The following is an 18,859-nucleotide window of genomic DNA, read 5'->3' on the forward strand; positions in this document are numbered from 1 at the left end:
ATTAAAGTCTTTTTCAATATCCTGAAGTCTGAAGTATGTTTACTCATGTCATTAAATGTAGAGCTGTATTGAAGAAGCCGATTTTGCCAATATTTAGTTGAATCGGCATTTCTGCCGACTTCCGATACAGTACGCTCGTTAATTTTCGGCCGATATTACTGAAAAACGAAAGAGACTGCCATAACCTAAAAATCCACGAGTACCATTTTCACTTTTCGTAGTAGTACTGCATTCTTTCAGATCGCATTATTTCTTAGCAACATGTGCCAACCGTACATATCAAAGTTTAACATCCTTTTTTTTTTAACAATGTTCTTTAATTTAATATGTCATAAATAAATAATACATTACTATCACGGTTAATATACATCTCAGTTGTTACGGTAACTACAGTGCAAATATGGTAGCTATCATGCTTCTGTAGTAATTATGGTATTCTACGAAGAATCTTTAGTTCTTTTTATGGTAATTATCTTAAAATAATTATTGGGTTTGTACTGTAGTTATGGTACATCATCCATATTTCTTCGTATGTTGTTGTTCATTTGTCTTTTCTTCATATTTACGTGTGCCATTATTTGAGACAAGAAGTTTCAGAAAAAAATTTAACGGACATTATATCACACATTTAATGGCGTAAATGACGAGACCTCGGGCAATTTAAACGCTTTATAGGGAAAAACCTACCATGCGGGACCTCGTAAGCGAGTTTTAATGTATTTTTTTCCCGTAAATAGTAAAAACCGAATCCTTTGACGAATCCTATATCAGACCCGCCGAACCTTCGAATCCCTAGGATTCGGCGGATTCGGCGGATATTGGATTCGGTCGCCCCATCCCTAGTAGACATGTAAAGGCCAGAGGCAAACGCGAGAGGTGTCTGGAAAGGACAGCGAGCCACCGACCCGGCAAGAGGCGCGACAGGCTGCAGCGTCGGCGGCACTGCGTCGCTGTCCACGTGCTCCTTCAGCGAGAAGTCCAGCGGGATGGCCAGCGCGTCCGCCAGCTTCTCGGCCCGCAGGTTGTGCACGGTGTAGCGCTTCACCTGCACGATCAGGCACCTGCGGACAGGACGCGGGCCCTCGACACTGCCGCGGTTTCTCCTGGCTACAACTCACTTCAGATACCCCTTTAAAAACTCTTAAGTGTTCTTTTCAGTTCAGTTCAGTTTTTTTAATAAAAAAATAAAAAATAAAAAACCTCACACACATAATCTTTAAAATTGTTTCAATCTAAATACAGTAGAATCTCGTTATAGCGAGCACGGTAAAAGCGAGAACACGGCTATAACGAGGTATTTTTGAGAAATTTACGGCGTGATCGCTTGTAGCGCGCTTTTGTTATTTGTCTGCTTTATCTCCACCCTTCTCGCTCGCCACTAGACATCTTGCCGTTGACGCGTCACATTCTTCAGCCGTGCAGTCGCCACCTAAGTGCGTGGCTTAAAAATAGAATCCCATCCTTTCTTTCTTTTATCAAACTTCCGTTAGTTATCTGTGCCGTGTGTAGACAAAGTTTGAGATTGGAACATAAACAACGTAAGAAAGTATTTTTTACAAATTAGAAATATGTATGTTTTTGTTTTTATAATCGCGTATTTTCACGTTTTTTTTTTTGGTTATCATAAAAGAGATAATATCAAAAAGCCGCTCTAATGAAATTTAATTGTTTCTTGGTTAACAAAAACTATTAATTATCAAATATTGTTAATTATTTATATTCTATTTATTATTATTTACGCGACGTCATACTGTACGCGTACGCAATACGACTGGATTCGTTGCTGCAACATAACATAGCATGTTATGCAATATCAGAAGTAACGAGTAACGTAACAATAGTAACGAGTACTAATTGTTATAGTAACAAATACATACGGTTACGCATTTTTTCGTTACTTTTACACCTCTAGTCGGCACTACCGTATTTATTTCCGAATCGCTAGGGCAGTTTTCTTGTAACTTTTGTTTCGGTCAGTTGTTGGGGTATCTGTCTGAGAAAGGGGTGGTGATGGTTTGAGTTTAATCCCAAATTTATTTTCTAAAAAAGTTGACAGGTTTCTTTAAATGAAAAAAGTATAGTTTTCCAGCGACTATTACGTTTGAGGCGTACGCGCGTTGCCGCAGCCGCACTCCTGCTTTTTTGTAAGGAATTAAATCGTCGCGCTACACTAGCACCACCTGTTTGCAACATCCCGAACCAACATAGCCGCCAGCAGACAGCCCGCGTCGGCAATAGATAGCAGGACAATGCTGCGTCGGCCGCGGGCTGAGATGCTATACTTACGTGGCTTGATAGGGTATTCTGGTTATTTTGACGCAATCGGTGATCGCATCCGTATTTATGGGGTATCGTTTTAAAGAGAATTCACACATCTGCTCACAGAAATTAAGATTTCGTTAATATAACCTGTTATTTTCCAATTATACAGGTTTAAACACAATTTTTATGCTATTTTCGGTTAATTTTTATTTTTTGGGGGCCAAAATTTGTCCAATTCGGTTATAGCGAGGACACTGTTATAGCAAGGATCAAACCCGGAACCGTGACACCTCGCTATAACGGGACTCTAGTGTATAAAGAAATATAATTTGTAAAGAAAAATACTACAACACTACATTTGAAATAAAAATTTAAGTATGAATTTGCATTAAATTAAACAAATGATATTTTACGGAAAGATTCCCAGTACAACCATCATGAAGGTGACCTTGTAACTCGGAAGTGCCGAAGAGGCAGAGGGGCAGCGTGGTGGCGCACCTGGGCGGGCGGTGCACGGTGGTCAGGACACGCCGCTCCGAGTGGCCGCACTTGTCACAAGTCAGCTCCCGGGTGTCTGCTCCCATGTAGCGGGCAACAGCGTCCTGGAGGCTCGGGCTGCCGTGCTGCGAGCGCGGTATGTCCACGAACAGCACCATGTGTTCCTGCCTCTTGACCGTGCTCTCCCCGCACCTGAGCACACGGCCGCGTCACTTCCACACGTGTGCCAGGTAGCTCAGGGCCCATTAATTTCAGTCTAAATGGGGGGCTATAGCCTTAGAAGTCAACAATGCACTTAACTACAGTTACTACACATTTTACAGATCTGTGTCCAACAGTTAGCTAAGGAAGAGAAGTTTGTAAACGCTAATATGTGCAGAGATACACTATTAACAGTAGATGGAGAAATGATAAACATGTTTACAAGAAGCATGTAGATACAACCGTACAGGTTGCTCGAAAGAGAAAGTGTGTTCAGGTCGTCCCTACCTGGTGCACGTGGAGGTCTCGGTGAGGGTGAAGACCACGTTGTCGGTGATGGGGTTGGCCCCCCCGGACTCGTCGCAGTCCCCGCCGGCGGCCAACTGCTCCAAGGTCATGTTGTCCAGCGCGCCCTGCCTCTCCGCGGCGGCCGCCTTGTCGAACTCGTCGCGGAAGCAGTCCAGCAGGCGCACCACGAACTCCGCAGCGTCCTGCTGGCACTTGCCCAGGAACAGCTCGTCCAGGAAGCCCAGGGTGCGGGACAGCCGCCTGCACTCGGCAACCACGCTCCGTCACACGCTGGCATGAACATACTGTACTGGTCTGACTTTAGCAGTCTCAAAACCAAAAATAGCACACAAACAAAAAAAAAAAATTGAACACAGAAAATCTTTGACTGACTATTCATTGTAGTGTACACATGCATTAAAAGTTGGAAGGCTCAAGTACGGTATGTGGACACAACGAAATTCACAACAAGACTACCTGCTAAATCATGGTGTCTACAAATACTTGGTAAACCAATTTAAAGATTTTTTTTCAGGACTTACCTATGTATTAATATTTATTTTTAAAACATTTAATATCACAGGGTACATAATTATTTCTATAAAATATGTGAAATTGAACGTAATAAGAAAGTGCTCTACTATTTGCAGGATTGTGCCGATTTTTGAGAACTGTTGGAGGGGGGAGGGGGGGAATTGATATTGCCACGTGATTTGTCTTCAACCACTTATATTCAATGTGAAACTATAATCTGAAGCAAGGGGCACTCACAGCAGGGACCACCTGACGACGGGCAGCCGGCGACTGCGGTGGGCGCGCGCCAGCAGCAGGAACGCCCCCAGGACGCGCACGGGGCCCACGCCCGTCAGGCACGCCTCCAGCTGCAGCTGCGTGCTCAGCATGGCGCGCACCAGCGGTTCCAGCCCCAGCACGGCCTGCAGGCTGGCGTTCATCCAGCACTTGTTGCTGCCCGCCGGGTTGGGGAACCTGCGGCGTGCACGGCGCGGCGTCAGTGGTCACCCTCGGACTAGCTCATAGCTCATCTAGAGACCGGGCCCACTGTCAGATCCTCTTATCACACGTTTCAGATAGACTGGAAGGTCTGGCTGTGATTATTACCATGGTTCTATCATTCACACAAAACAATCTGTAGTTTTACTCCTGGCAGTTACTGAAGCCCGTTAATGACTAAAGCTGTGGGAGATATATTTTAAAATCTTTAGCTATGCAGGTTCAAAATACATTGCTGTTTTTCGACCTTCCCCTCTTCTTTACCACTTGTCGCCCCTCCCCCCCGACATACCTTACTTCCTCTAGTGCCCCTCCCCTGATTTTCGCAAATGCACCTAAGCCTGTTGTTTTTTGGGTATAAAAAGGCAAGGACATGTTATTCGACCTGCACCCGGTCGTCGTCTACAGCACTGTCGGCACGACAGCATAAGTCGAGGCTGTTTGCTAACCTGAAGTTTGGTAGTTGGTTGTTCTGGTTGCATGCCACTGTCTTACTCGCAATGACTTTTACCCAGGTTCCTCCCAGAGGCACTCATGAAGTTTGAGTAGTTTAGTAATGCTGATCTTTTTACCCTTCTTCAAACTAAGACTTATCTCTATTTGTGGTTGATCTGTGTTTTGAATAGACAAAATATCATGGGCTTGTTTGAAACCACCTTAAACACGAGTGCTTGGGCGTACTATATAACCTAGTAACTTTCCGCCCACCGTTTATTCTAATCGCAAATGTTTACGCCTGTGTGCCACCCTTAATTGCATTACCTCCTTGTAATCTTAAGAGTTAAGACCACTTCTTGTAATAAATTTTAGATTTTTCATAACCTTGCGGCACTAGGGCATGTATTTTACCATCAGATTCTTGTGTGTATTATGTATGCACATGCTTTCGTAATCAACTTTCCCTTGCCTGCTACCATGTTCTTGCCAGAAGACAACTTGCACAGTAATGTATATTATTGTCTGCATTTGTTCTTGTCTATTCATAGCCCCAATGTAAATTTTGAATTCTTATCATTTAACAATGTCCTTGCCTCTTATATTGCTACGTTGAAAGTTTTAAGTGTTTTAACTTAATACGTTTACATCTTTTATTTTTTTTTTTCACTATGCGGCTTGTAGAGTAAATAATTTTGTGTAAAAAAATAATTTTTGTTACTTCTTTTGGAACCATGTTTGAATTTCTAAACTTAACTGCCATACAGCAACGTTTATAACGGGTTGATACCATAACCACTTTCTTTATAGTCTTGATATGCCTTCTTTACTCATCACCGAAAATTGAATTTACATTGGAGCGAGCCCGCACCAATATACTTCAACCCTGTCAATTATTTTGCCAAAATAATGCAAAATTTCTAAAAATCTAAAATGGCAAAATTATCCCCCTTAATTTTTAAAGAAGCATTCTGCAAACTTTAAGGCAGTGCCAGAAGCTTGATGAAAGACAGCAACATACAAGATTCATCACACACTCCAGCGTTTAAAATGTGAAATACGAATCTACTACAGGTACCAAATCCAAAAATTCAGTAAAACATCCATTAACACTATTTCCTCACAAAAATGATGAACTCCAAAAAGATGTATCTTTACCCTATTTGGCTGGACTCCTTGTTGGGACAGGCAGCTTCCTTCCTGGCCAGTGTCTCCGTGCAGCGAGTCGGCTTGATGACAGACGTGCCCGCCTCCCCTGCTTCGTCTGGCAACAGCGTGCTCCCGGAACTGCAGGCCTGCTTCACCGGAGTGCACTCGATGTCTCCGAGGGACTCGATGATGTCATCTATGTTGAGCCGGAGGCCGTTCGCGGCGTGCCGGGCCTCCGAGCTCAGGTTCTCCTTGTCGTCCGCGTCATCCGCGAAGTCCGTGCTCGTCGCGCCGGCGCTCGGGAGGCTCTCCTCGCGCGGGCCACGGAAGTCCAGGCACTGGCGCGCGCTCCCGTACATCTTGGGCAGGACCCTGCCGAACTGCCGTCCGCTCGGGTCCGACCTCGGCGGGGTGCGCACCTTGCACCCGGCTCGGGCGTTCTCGTCGTGGCTCCGCCCCCAGGCCGTCTTCCCCTTCCAGGTCCGGCACGCCGGCGTCCGCTCATCCTCCTTCTCTAGGATCGACAGCAGCGAAGTCCTGACGCCACTCCTCGTCTGCGGCCGCTTCCCGCTCTTCTCCTTGCTCTTCGTGGGAGAGTCATCCGCTCGGCAGCGTTTCGGCGATGGAAACAACTCACTTTCACTTCTGGAACAAAACGTTTACAATTAGTTGAACATAGCAGCACATTTATAACAAGTCACATTATATAACAGAATTATATTGTCAGTATCTTTAACTAACACCGTGTTATTTATTTATCTGCACAAAATTGTGATTTTACAACTATTTTTAACACTAAAAGATTTAAGTTTCATCTTGGTTTGTTTATGTTTTCAGACCATTTCCATCAATTTGGAGTCAGTATGTGGAGAGAAGCTTAAGATTCACATAGCCAGAGTTACATGCCGGGATAATTTCAAAACAATATTAGCGAGAACTTCTGCTATTATAAAATCGTGTAATATTTCATTCATATTTAATTACATCTAAGTTTTTATTATTTTTTTATTTTGTGTTAAACTTTTAAGTATTATTTTATATCCTAATTTAAAGGTTAGAAAAATAAGTGGTTCTGGAAGAACAACTCAAATGTGTAGGTTATGATAGTCCGCATGTTCCAGTATCTCCTTTATTAGACACTTGTCAACCTTTTATGTCGTACAGAAAAAAAAATTTTCTTTGAAATTGCAGAAAACGTAAAGCAGATGTTGCATACTGAATTAGAATGTGAAACTGTGAAATGCATTATGAATTAAATATTACACCAAATTCATTTTTCATCATATTTTTTTCATAGAATAATTTGTGTAAAAGTGTTTCTAAGCTTAAAATTGAAAACATCCTAAGTTCATTACACTGTGCTTCATTCCAAAATTACAAGTGACACAAAAACTGTTGACCAGTCCTCTACACTGCAAGTAAGGTATCGAAAAAACAAGTTGTGAAATATGAACAGCTTTAGAAAGTGGATGAAATTATGGTAATTAGTGCATACTGAACCTCCACTCAGTTCAGTTATGTGACTTTAGTCTGCTCTTGTTTACAGCTCTCTGAACCTTGCTGGCGGGAAGGAATGACATGAGACACGATACACACTGGAAAGCGACTGCTAGCCAAAGGCACTCCCTCCCTTCCTCTCATCACTACCTGGCGACCACCATATATAACAGCATTCTTTGCTCTTTGACCAACGACTTATGAACTACATCCAAAAAAAAACTCCATTCAATAGTTGCTGCTTGCTGTTAAAAAAAAAATAATAATAATAATAAAAAATCTCTATCCCGCCATCCCATTCCAATCTCCCAACACCAGTACCCTGTGGTCGCTGATCTCCGCTATCACCATACTGCCTACCACCACATCCACCGGTCTCACAAGCACCACATCCAACAGATTTCCACTCTCCTCCTCACCACTACCATTGCCCTTTTAGGTGTACTCCTCACCACCTGCCCCAATACACAATTTACCAGATGGGATGCTCATATTTGTTTTCTCTTTATTCCCAGTCTCCTCCGGTCCCTGTTCCCACACGTCCCTAGGCATGTTAATATCACCTACTACTATCACTCACCTATCATGTCCTAGCAAATATAACCTGTCGTTTATCGCCTCGATGGTCTCATCCCCTTTTCCTGGGGATCTACACCACCAGCAACCTTACTTGTCTCTCCCAGCTTTGCATTCGTTATTCCAATAATTCTGCTTTCTCCCCCACTAATTCAACCTTTCCAATCTGTCCCTCCCGCACACATACCATTCTCCCTCGCCAATTTGTTTCTGCCCCTTCTAAATATCTCATAATTAGCCCTCCGCAGTTCCCCAACCCCGATTTCTTCGTCCAACAGTGTCTCAACCGCTACAACAATATCAGCCCCATAGGCCTCTACCTTGCTCCAGAACATGTCAACCTTTATATTTATTCTCCTACAATTTATTGTTGCAACCTTCACAATGTTGTATTTTCCCCTTTGAGACTCTGTTTCCTTCCGACCATTACGTGTTACTTTCCCACGTAATCTTTCCTTCATCAGCCCCTCTTCTGCCCTGTTCACATTCTCTACCCCATATCCTACTCTGTCCCACCAATCCATCTCATTACTACTGTTCCCCCCTGCCTCCTCCTCTGTACTCCCCGCCGACTCTACTCCTATCTTTATCCTGCCTGCATCCTCTCCTCTGCCAGTTTCCCAGCCCTACACTTCTTGTTCTCAGCCGCTCCTCAAGCACCTGTGTTAACATTCCCACACCTTCTCTATTTAGATGGACCTGGTCTCCAGCCATATGCCACCTATTTATCTTGCTCCTGGCACACACAAAATCTGCTCCCCATATCTGGCACTGTCTCCTCATGATGGCCACCGCAGCATTCAGTTTTCCTAAATCAATTTCCCTTCTGGGTAACACCCCACTCACTAAAATGGTCCCACTGGTTTTTCGCCTGATCTCACGTAGCATTTCTCTCACATCAATTTCAAACTTTTGTGGCCCTACGTCCCTGTTGAGGTATTTGTACTTACATTAACCCCCCCCCCCCCTTTTCCAACCTTCCAGATTGCACCCCTTTAATCCCTTCCCTAAACATCCACATTTGTCTCGGCGACTTCTGACTGCCTTTTAGGCCCCATGAACCTTCAGTACCGGAGCATCGAGTTCCCGAACCGTGCTACCTTCTACCTGCCAGTTCCGTCCTCTCTCTCCCTCCCCCCCCCCTCACCCACCTTCGCACATTCAGCACTTGACCTACTTTAATTTGTTAAGCCACACTTCTTGCGAACCCACTCTTCATTCTCGAGACCTTCTATCTCCTCCGTCACACCTCCACAAGCAAAGTGAAACCACTCATCACACGTATCACATTGAATGCCACAATCCCTCTTCCTCCACACACTTTACAGCAAAATTTACATTTCACCCTCCCACACATTCCTAACCTAGTCTCCTATTTGCTTACCGCCCAGCTTTGCCTTTCACGCACTTCCACCCCTTATCCCTGATTTGTCTTTATTTGTGCCGCAACCTATACTTTTCAAGTACGTGTACATGCGCCACGACAATCTCCACCCTACACTCACACTTATTTGCAGACCTGCCAACATTCAAATTAAAAAAATCATGAGGTCCTCGATAAAAATTTTCAGGCCCATAAATACAGGTTAGATATAAAAAACAACAAATGATAATCTTTAAATTTAAGTGCATACCTATACATATGTTACATGGTCTCTGCTTCAAAATTTATTTCAACAAATTATAGGTTGCAGATTTAATTTAGTTGAACATAATTTAGCGCTGTCGTGTAGTGATCATGCAGGGCCGCAACTAAAAAAGATGTAAAATAACATTCTGCTCGTGTAACACTATTATCACTGTTCACAGCAAAATTAATTTTTCTATTGGAAGCAATACACTTCACCTGTTAGTTGTGTTTTTTTGTAGCGACATGTTCCACAACATCTCCTCTTCCACTATGCGAGATAGAAAAATCAGCACGGCACACGCTACAAAACGCAAAATTGTTTTTTTACGTGACTCGATTATTGATGGAAACTCCTTACTGTAAGCTTTCGTAACACTTGTTTTGTAATTTTTACAAACAAAATCTTGGGGCCCCGAAAAATCGTGAGGAAACACTATTTTGGCGTGAGGGCGTGAGATGGGCCTTAAAATCGTGAGCCTCACACTAAAATCATGAGAGTTGGCAGGTCTGTATTTAGTTAAAAAAAACTTTAATTTCACTCCAACAACATTGACGCACACCCTAATACATTTGGGGGGAAAAATGCATAAATGTAAAATATGTAAAGATATACCTAATTTATTGATATAAAAAAATGCCAATCAAAGCATTAACACAAATCACGGTAAAAGTCCCATATCACGTATCAGAGTTGATCCCCAGATCCTCACGGCATGATCCTGTATACAATGCTCATGTGGTAAATGATGCATGCTGTTTTAATTTAGCATGCTGAAAGATCCTGGACATAATTTTATCTATAAGTTAACAATGATTATGATCGTAATCTGAATGTAAAAAAAAATATTCCACAAGATCTGACATAATTTGTTTGTAGAGTGATATTTTTGTTTGCCCAGGTTTTATCGCCGTACTGAGATAAAACAGATATTATCATGTACCACATGATAATGTCATCAGGACCAAGTTATAAACTTGGATATGTAATATGGAATGATTACCAATAAATATTTCTAACCCATGGGTACACATTAAACTGACTTGTTAACTTCACTCCTGAATGTGAAAAAAATATCTACATAACTGTACACAAGTAGGCTCAGGTTAAAAAATTAATTGTAGATTTAAAGAATGATTAGAAAAATTTCCAGAAAATAAAACAAAAATGCAAAATTAGAATTTTACACTATTATTTACAGATGGACTCGTCCATTACATTGCAATTAGTTATATGCCAATTTTTTTTTTGATAGGTTAGTTGTCTGATTTATCATCAAGGAATTTGGATCATTTTTTTGGTAGCTTAGGTTTTGCAGATCTTGGTGATGATTACTCAAATAAAATGATATGTGTGTATAAAAAGGTCAAATCTGTTCTTAGGTACTAAGATCAACAGCACCCAAACTCACCATAATAGAATTTTCGTATTCATTCATTCACCTTAACTTTTATGTATGTTAATGTTGCTTTAAATTTCCTTTTGAAATTTGTCTTCCACGTTCCACCCAGTGGCAAGGAATCCTCCCCTTACTTTATTCTCCCCCTCCTTGAACCATCACACGAGGTCCTTTGCATCTCTTACTTCCAATATTCCTCCCATAAGCCCATTCCATACCCTCCCTCTTTCCGTTCCAGATAATACGGTACAAGTATAACTAAGCTTGTTTTAAAGGTAAACGTACCAAAAAATGCTCTAAATAACAAGTATAATGATATTAAAACTAAAAAAAAATGTAATTTAATAAATAACACAAATACTCACTTTTGTTCAAATAACAACTGGAACTGGTCGCAATGTCTTTTAATTCTAGAATTCTTGCCTCCATAAAATGTGCAACCGTCAATACCCTTACTCACGTACTTATTTTCATGCAGGCGTGACTCCTGCATGCAGTCATTTGTGGTTAACATCAACTGTGGACCCATATTTCCGAGGGTCGCCTTAACATTCCCTAAATCTTAACACTAAACAAAAACAAAATTATTCTTGTTCAACGAATAAAAACACGCTAAATAAGAACACGTACAGAACACAACAAACAATTTTTCAAGCAACATAAATTTAGCCTAACACAAGCTTCACTTTCCCCCGCAAAATCACATTATTTTGGCGCCTATTCTTCAATCTGCTAACTTATTTAATTTCGTGCGTCTTTTGTTTTTTATAATGTAGTAAGGTAAATGTATTATACCCATTTTCTCAACTTAAAATGTTCATTGGAATATTATTTTTCCTTAAAAAAAACTTTTGGCTCAGACAAATATTTGACACAAAAATATTTGACAAAAGTGTTTGTTTATTTCATAACAAAATAGCTTATAATTTTCTCCCTCAATTAAGTCAATCCAACAATCAATCAATTCGCCTCACCAAAATTGAGTACTCTCCTTATTCCATTCCACTCGATTCCCTTTTGATCTTCACCTCAAAATCACTCCTCCCTCTGTACACGCCATTCTGCAATTTATATTCGAGATTCCCCAACCTCCATGCTTCTTGAAAACTTTAAACTGCTTTATCAGACTTTATACCTGCTTCCACTCTTGCATTGTATCTACCCAAGATCCTTAATCCTCGTTAATGGTCTATGCACCTTCCTTTCTTTCCTTTTCGATCTTCAGTATATACCCATCAGGCCATCACCCATTTTGCTGTCCAAAATGTTGACTTCTCCATCTCTCTCCTTTACATGACCTGGCATTTGTACTATATCGCTAGTCATACTCCATCATAAGCCTCACCAACCCAGACTATGGCTTTTCTTTTATGTTCCATCTTGTCGTCTTTAAGGTCCTGCCAATAAGCCCCAGCCCCTTCCACACCTTTCTAACAACCTGCTGAACCTACTTTTCCCATCATGTAGGTTGCTCTGAAGGGTTAACCACAGGCGTTTGTAACCCTCTGATCTGTGTATCTCCCGTGCCATATAACCATTTATTTCATTTAATGCTTTTCTTGTTCTCATAAACCTAACCACAATTGTTGTGTATATATTGACGTCCCTCGGCCTACGGTCCCTAATTCCCTGTTGTATATTGTCCTGAGTTTCGCTCTGGTTTTCCCCCGTAGCTATCGTCGGAAAGGGAGTGGAGTTCAGGCCAACGTGGCCGGGACCGGAAAATACGGTACCTGGAGGGGACGTTATGTAGGTAGAAGGAACGGTAAATGGTAACAAGGATAAGATGATGCTGTCCGTTTTCACGAGCTCCTTTATTCCGTGAAGAATCCTGCCGCAGCCTGGCCGGCACGTCGCGGAGCGAGCGTCCTCCCCCGCCGCAACCCGGACTCCCAGAAATAACTCTTGGCCACAAAATGCGACCCGATGTGGCAGCGAATGCAGCCCCGTAGCGAATCGTACCGGTTACGAATGTTCAGCTGTGCTTTGCAGCACGTACGCGACCCGTCACGAAAGCGTAGATAGTTCTGTACAGATACGTAACGACAGAGAGTGTTCGACGGTTCGGAGTAGCACATTCGCGGCCTGTGACGTATGCGAATATAGTCCCGTAACAATACGTAATTACAGAGAGAAGTTCAGCGGTACAACGAATGCTGACACAAAGCAGGTCGACTGCAGAGGCAGTCCCGTAATGCCTATACTGACTGTGAACTCGAAGCTAAGATACATGTCTCTCGAGCGGAGCGGAGCGAGCGCACGTCTGCTCGTCCCCGCGTCTGGTTCGCCACTGCCCTTCTCCGCCCATCCGCGAGCCGAGGCCCGCGGGCCTTGGAGGAGGGGAGGAGAAATCGGCTGGCGTGGGAGTGGCCCGCCTCGCGGTGAGCCAGGCTGCGATTACATGACTAACATAGCACTTAAAAGAATCACAGAATTATTAAAACGACATGATAAGTAATTAATTAATAAAACGACAATACAAATGAATTAATGCATTACAGATTAAAGGCAAGCGAAGTATTTATACGACATTTACATACACTATTCAAGACGTGAGTTCTGTTACGTTATAAATATATACACTCATGGAGGCTCGTGATTACATAAAAAGTATAAATATTATTAAATACCATGACGTTCACTGACGTGCCAGGGCGCACGCGGGTGCGTCCCTGCTCATAACACTTCACTGATGGTGCACTAGGGGAACATACCTCCCTTAGGCGCACGTCGGCGGACAGGTACGGCCTCTACATCTAGGAGGGCACGACGACTGTCGTCAATATTTATCTCCATCTCATTTGCCCTAGACCAGTTCTCCTATTTCTTCTGAACTCGTTGCAGGTGAGTACATAATTCATTCAGTCATTTGCAAACATTCACAATCTACCACTCATTCTCCCTTACATAATTTGTCAACCTGCCGTCTTCTGCCACTGAAATGATGTTCGATATGACATTGATTGCCGTGGGTTAAACATAGCAGTTATGCCTGTGTGCTAGTTCATAGAGTGTTAGAGATTACTTTTTTGGTGTGTGATGTCGCCACATGGCTGGCAGACGGCATATGTTGACCAGATAGAGATACCCTAGCTGTTGCAATGTCATGATGAACTTACATATTTTTGTATTGTGGTGATAAATCGAGTGGGGTGTGTGGATGTGTTTAGCCCTACCTACCAGAATTGATGGCGAACTGGCCAAGGCCGAGTCTTCCATGCTTCACAATTGGCTCAGTTCCTGTGGTAATATATCATGATTTTAGTAGTTTTTAGTCTAGTCCCAATATGGCCTAATTACCTAAATATTGGTTAGTGCTCATTGCTGATACAACTTTGTCTTATTTTAACTTGTTTGTTTAACATAGCACATTTAACACTTTAGGAAGCTGTTGTATTACTACTCAAGCGACAATGGAATAGACATTGGTGTCAGGCGTTCGTAGCGCTGCACTAACGTGCCCTATGCTTTCACTGTGGACTCTCCCTGGTCACCCACGGAGCTTCACACGCTCTGCTGAGTATAGCATTCAGTGCGTATCGAAGGAATACCGAGAAGTTTTGTCAAAACTTTTTACATTCCTGAAAGTAATTTAGATTTGCAAATGTTTTTGTGTAATTCCGTACAATGGTATGACAGGAATAACAATTAAATGTTAATACAATTTCCAAATTATGTATACTCTTTACTTAAATTGATTTTCTCTTTCCTTGTTTTTTTTAATGAAACATTTTTTTTGGCACAATACAGTTTTTTTTATCATCTAAAAATATTCTTGGTTTTCGAACAAAGTTAACTTAAGAATCGATTAGTTTGACTTTTACTTTGATCAGGTTTATTTATTTACTTTTGGTAGCGGTGACGTGTAATTGAGGTTATACGTTCTTAAAAGTATCTTATTATTACGGACTGTGAGTCATTATAAGTACATATTTAAGAAAATGAATGCCTTTAAGCGTGACAAGAAGGAAGAAGAAGATGGTATGTATGACTATTTAATGTGCATAAGATACTGCATGAAATTTAACATTATTTAACTAAATTTGAGGATGTGAGTTGACTGTGTGGTGTATGAATCAGTTAGCAAGAAGGATCTGGTCAGACTAGAGTGTTAGACAGTGGGGAACGGTATGTTGTCAATATAAAATATGACAAAGATGGTTAGGATCACGAGGAAGATCAAGTTTTTTGCTGGAAGGGGCAGGAGGTACAGGACGTAGGTTCGTTCACGCATCTGGGTGTAATCCTGCAAAACGTGCAGCGGGGGGCAAGGAATGAGTGAAGGGGGCTGGGTCTGCTTGCCAGGATTCTGCAGGGAACAAGACGTAGGGTAAAGCCGTGCTTTACGTTGGTCAGGCCGTTGATGAAGTATGAAGCGATAGTTTTAGACCTCTACCCAGTGACCTAGGTAAGGGAGCTGGAGAAAGTGCAGCGGATAGCAATGAAAAGTGTCATGGGTATGTGGTGGAGGGGTAATGGAAAGATGGTGAGATGCATAGATGCCATTTGAGTTGGTTATGGATCTGGGGTGTGAAACATGAAAGGGGAGGAGGGTAGAAAGGTGTGTCAGGATATTCAAGTTGATAAAGGGAGAAAGGGGGGGGGAAAGCAGGGTACTAGAATGCACAGAGGTGGTAATAGAGGGAGGAGCAATCAGGAGTGGAAACTCTGGAAGAAGTGGAGACAAACACAAAGCACGAGGCACTCATTCCTGTTGAGGAAAAGGAGGCAGTGGAATGGGCGGCTTGAGGAAGAAGTATTGTAATCAAGGGATTCAAAGGATCTAAGGGATCGTTCAAGAGAGTGGGAGAGTTAGGCAAGGGAAGTACTTTTTGCCAACGGTTGGAAACCCAATTGCAAGTGAATATGATTCATTCAAGGTGAGTATTTGCGCTTCAAAGGCCCTTTTACAATATTTGAGACAGCGATAACTGCGCAGCTTCTGTATTGCTGGGCATCATGCTGATCGCAGTGTGTTTCTGTGCTACAGTGAATGCTGTGCTGGTGCTTAGATGACATTCATATGTGATTATAAATGTAATAAATAAAGTGATTTTAATAAATAATTAAATTAAGGACAAGAGCATTTTTGTGCTTTTTCAGAATATTAAAGATCTGTCCTTTACTGATGCAGCCTTAACCATTTAATACTTTAATTTCAAAGCTACATTTGGTCAGAAACTAACCATAAAGAATATTGTGATTATTTTGATACTATCAGTACTTACCTGGTGTATCACTAGAAAATACTTGTTCAGCTGTCAATTGTTTGCATTCACAAATTTTCCATACATTCTTTTTTAGGCAATGATCAATTTTTACAATATTCAAGTTCATTATTTGACAGTAATAGTTGTCTGTCCAAGCAAAAGACTATTTGACTTTTTTTTTGTTAGAGCATATCGTCATAAACCCTTTAAAGACCATAAGGAAGTGTGAAAGTACCCAGGGCCGGTGCAAAATAAATTGGCGCCCTAGGCGAAAAACCTTAATGCACTCCTCCCCCCCCCCCCCCCCCTGCCCGACAAACCAAAAAATTTTTTTTCCTTTCCTCAAAATAAAAATACATCACGTAAGCCTAAGATTTTGTCAACAATCAAATGTAAGTAGATTTAGTTTTTTTTTTTTTTACTTATTACAAATCATAAACAGGTCACAGTGGACTTTAAATAATTACTTATATCAATATAAACATTCCAAACTGTTACAAAAATGCATTTTCATCTAGTTTCAATAATCGTTAAACATATTATATCAGCTGTTATGTGTCGTGCTGCGCCGCCCCCAGCTACTTGGCGCCCTGGGCGGTTGCCTAGTTCGCCTATACGGACGCGCCGGCCCTGAAAGTACCAGACTTGTCATTTTGCAAAGGCTGGATTAGCAATTCTAGAAGGAGCTTTGTAACTTTTCAGGAGGCCAACATAATTGGCTGGTATTCTTTATGCACTTTTTAAGGAACCTTTTGGTTAACAGGTCCTTTAAGGAGATATTCGAAGCAGCATATATTTCAGCGTTGTTTGGATTCTCCAAATTTTCAATTGGTACTAATCATAAATAATAAGTTTATATTAGTGATATTTATGACTTAATGTATCACAAGTTGTAGATAAAACAGAAAATAAATAATTTTGCATGTTGTACCTAAACAAAGTACTTATATTCTTTTCAAGTGAATACGTATTACATTTATAAAATATATTTTTATTTACGTATGTTTTACTCTGCGGCATTAAGCGCACTGGAAGACTAATACAGTCGCAGGAATACCACCAGGCAGTGTAGGCATCTCTATCAGCATGGTGGTAGGAAGATCATCCTATCTCGGTTGCAACCTGCGGTTACCCTCTTTGCTGCACGTGGACTGTGTCAGTCCGTGCGTGGCGTGGGCGAGAGATAACCTTGCTAGTGTTGTCGATCATGCGGGCTAGCCCCGGGAGCACTCTCCTTGCATCCTGAAGCGAGGGGTCGTGACCATATCTCAGTCCATAGCCTACACGCCTACTTTATATCCTGAATTGATCTTGAATTTTGCATTTCTTGCTTTGTTTACAGTAGTAGTAATGAAAGGGGTGAACTAAAAACTACAAAGAACCTCACTTTCATGAGCCTAAGTAATAAGACTGATGACTTACCAACTGTACATCAGCTTAATGTGTTTAAGTCACTACTTAAAAAAAAAACTAAATAAATATGCTAATACTTTTATACCAGAGGTGTGTACAGTGCAGGGTGAAATAAATTGAAAAGAAACAGTGGACAAAGTGGTTCTATCTTCCCATTCTCTTCGAAGAAATGAAATTCCACATATGCTCCTGTCTATTACTGATTTAAAATAATTTGATGGTAATGCACCATTGTTTGTTTACACTGGTAATCATAAGAGAACCTCAAGAATAAATAAAAATATGTAAAGAAATGGAGAACGGTATATAGACCAACTAAGTATCAAAAGCTTTAAGTTTTGAAAAAGTTTTGCCACTGCAAGACTGTGTTTTGTATACCTTGGTAGTATTTTAATTGTACGCTAAATATCTTTTTTTTTTCAGGTGGTGGTAACCCATTTCAGAACATTGAGAAAACCACTGTGCTTCAGGAAGCACGCACATTTAACGACACCCCTGTGAATCCACGGAAATGCACCCAGATTCTCACAAAGATATTGTATCTTCTGAACCAGGTACTGCACGCAAGATGCGGGGGAGGGCCTAAGTAGAAATGTGTAAGAGTGTGTGCAGACTCTTGCGGAAGTGAAGTTTTTGTTATTAATTTTTAGTATTCTACAGTTTCGATATGTAACATCAAGTGTCATCTATGCGTCAATTATCGTTTTAAGAGACCTCCTAAGCTCACTAAATTCACTTAACACTAAAATGTCTTGTTCTGCACATGGCCATTAACATACACCCGAAAAAATGTGTGTTCTAGGTATGTTTTCCGCAGCAAATCTTTTTCCTCAAATATAAGATGCTGTAAATACTTCAGATTTAATAAATTTGAATATATTTGAGGATTTCATTGGCCAATTTATAGATGTAATTAGTGACATGTCATTTCAAAATAATTGATAAATAACTTAAGATTAAAATTGCATATTAAAGCTCTTGCTCACCTGGAGACACACACACACACACACACTGTGCAGAGTTTCCGAAGAAACCACACATTTTGAAAACTGCTCAAGGTATCAGAGTGGTGTCTATTTACGAAAGGCATTTAAGATCGGGCAGATGGCAGATAAGCAGTTCTGTTTCCGCATTTCAGTTTCAAACTGTATTTTTATGAGAGTGAAAAGGACAAAAACTTGTGTTTTCAGAATCATTTTTAGGCATGAGACACCCGATACAGATTCTCTTGAAAGCACTTACGGGCTTTGCATGACACATGTATCTTTACTTCCCCGCCACACGATGTTACG

At 41.3% G+C, this 18,859-nt stretch overlaps 2 protein-coding genes across 2 annotated transcripts in view; one reads left to right on the forward strand and one right to left on the reverse strand.

The window, feature by feature from the left end:
- Positions 1 to 11,846, reverse strand: part of LOC134528429 (ubiquitin carboxyl-terminal hydrolase 37-like) — a 29,606-nt gene extending 17,760 nt beyond the window's left edge. Inside the window, exons 1-6 of the mRNA XM_063362033.1 lie at positions 11,310 to 11,846; positions 5,854 to 6,489; positions 4,021 to 4,236; positions 3,250 to 3,510; positions 2,761 to 2,952; positions 906 to 1,061 (exon numbers count right to left, since the gene is read on the reverse strand). Of these exons, the coding sequence (XP_063218103.1) occupies positions 906 to 1,061; positions 2,761 to 2,952; positions 3,250 to 3,510; positions 4,021 to 4,236; positions 5,854 to 6,489; positions 11,310 to 11,473 (1,625 nt within the window). The 5' untranslated portion in view covers positions 11,474 to 11,846. The remainder of the gene's footprint in view (positions 1 to 905; positions 1,062 to 2,760; positions 2,953 to 3,249; positions 3,511 to 4,020; positions 4,237 to 5,853; positions 6,490 to 11,309) is intronic.
- A 2,685-nt stretch (positions 11,847 to 14,531) lies between these two features.
- LOC134528441 (coatomer subunit gamma-2) overlaps positions 14,532 to 18,859 on the forward strand; it is a 43,831-nt gene continuing 39,503 nt past the window's right edge. The window contains exons 1-2 of the mRNA XM_063362053.1: positions 14,532 to 14,925; positions 17,991 to 18,121. Coding sequence (XP_063218123.1) covers positions 14,886 to 14,925; positions 17,991 to 18,121 — 171 coding nt within the window. The 5' untranslated portion in view covers positions 14,532 to 14,885. The remainder of the gene's footprint in view (positions 14,926 to 17,990; positions 18,122 to 18,859) is intronic.

The sequence above is a fragment of the Bacillus rossius genome, chromosome 1 (assembly GCF_032445375.1).
Source record: "Bacillus rossius redtenbacheri isolate Brsri chromosome 1, Brsri_v3, whole genome shotgun sequence".
Lineage (NCBI taxonomy): Eukaryota > Metazoa > Arthropoda > Insecta > Phasmatodea > Bacillidae > Bacillus > Bacillus rossius.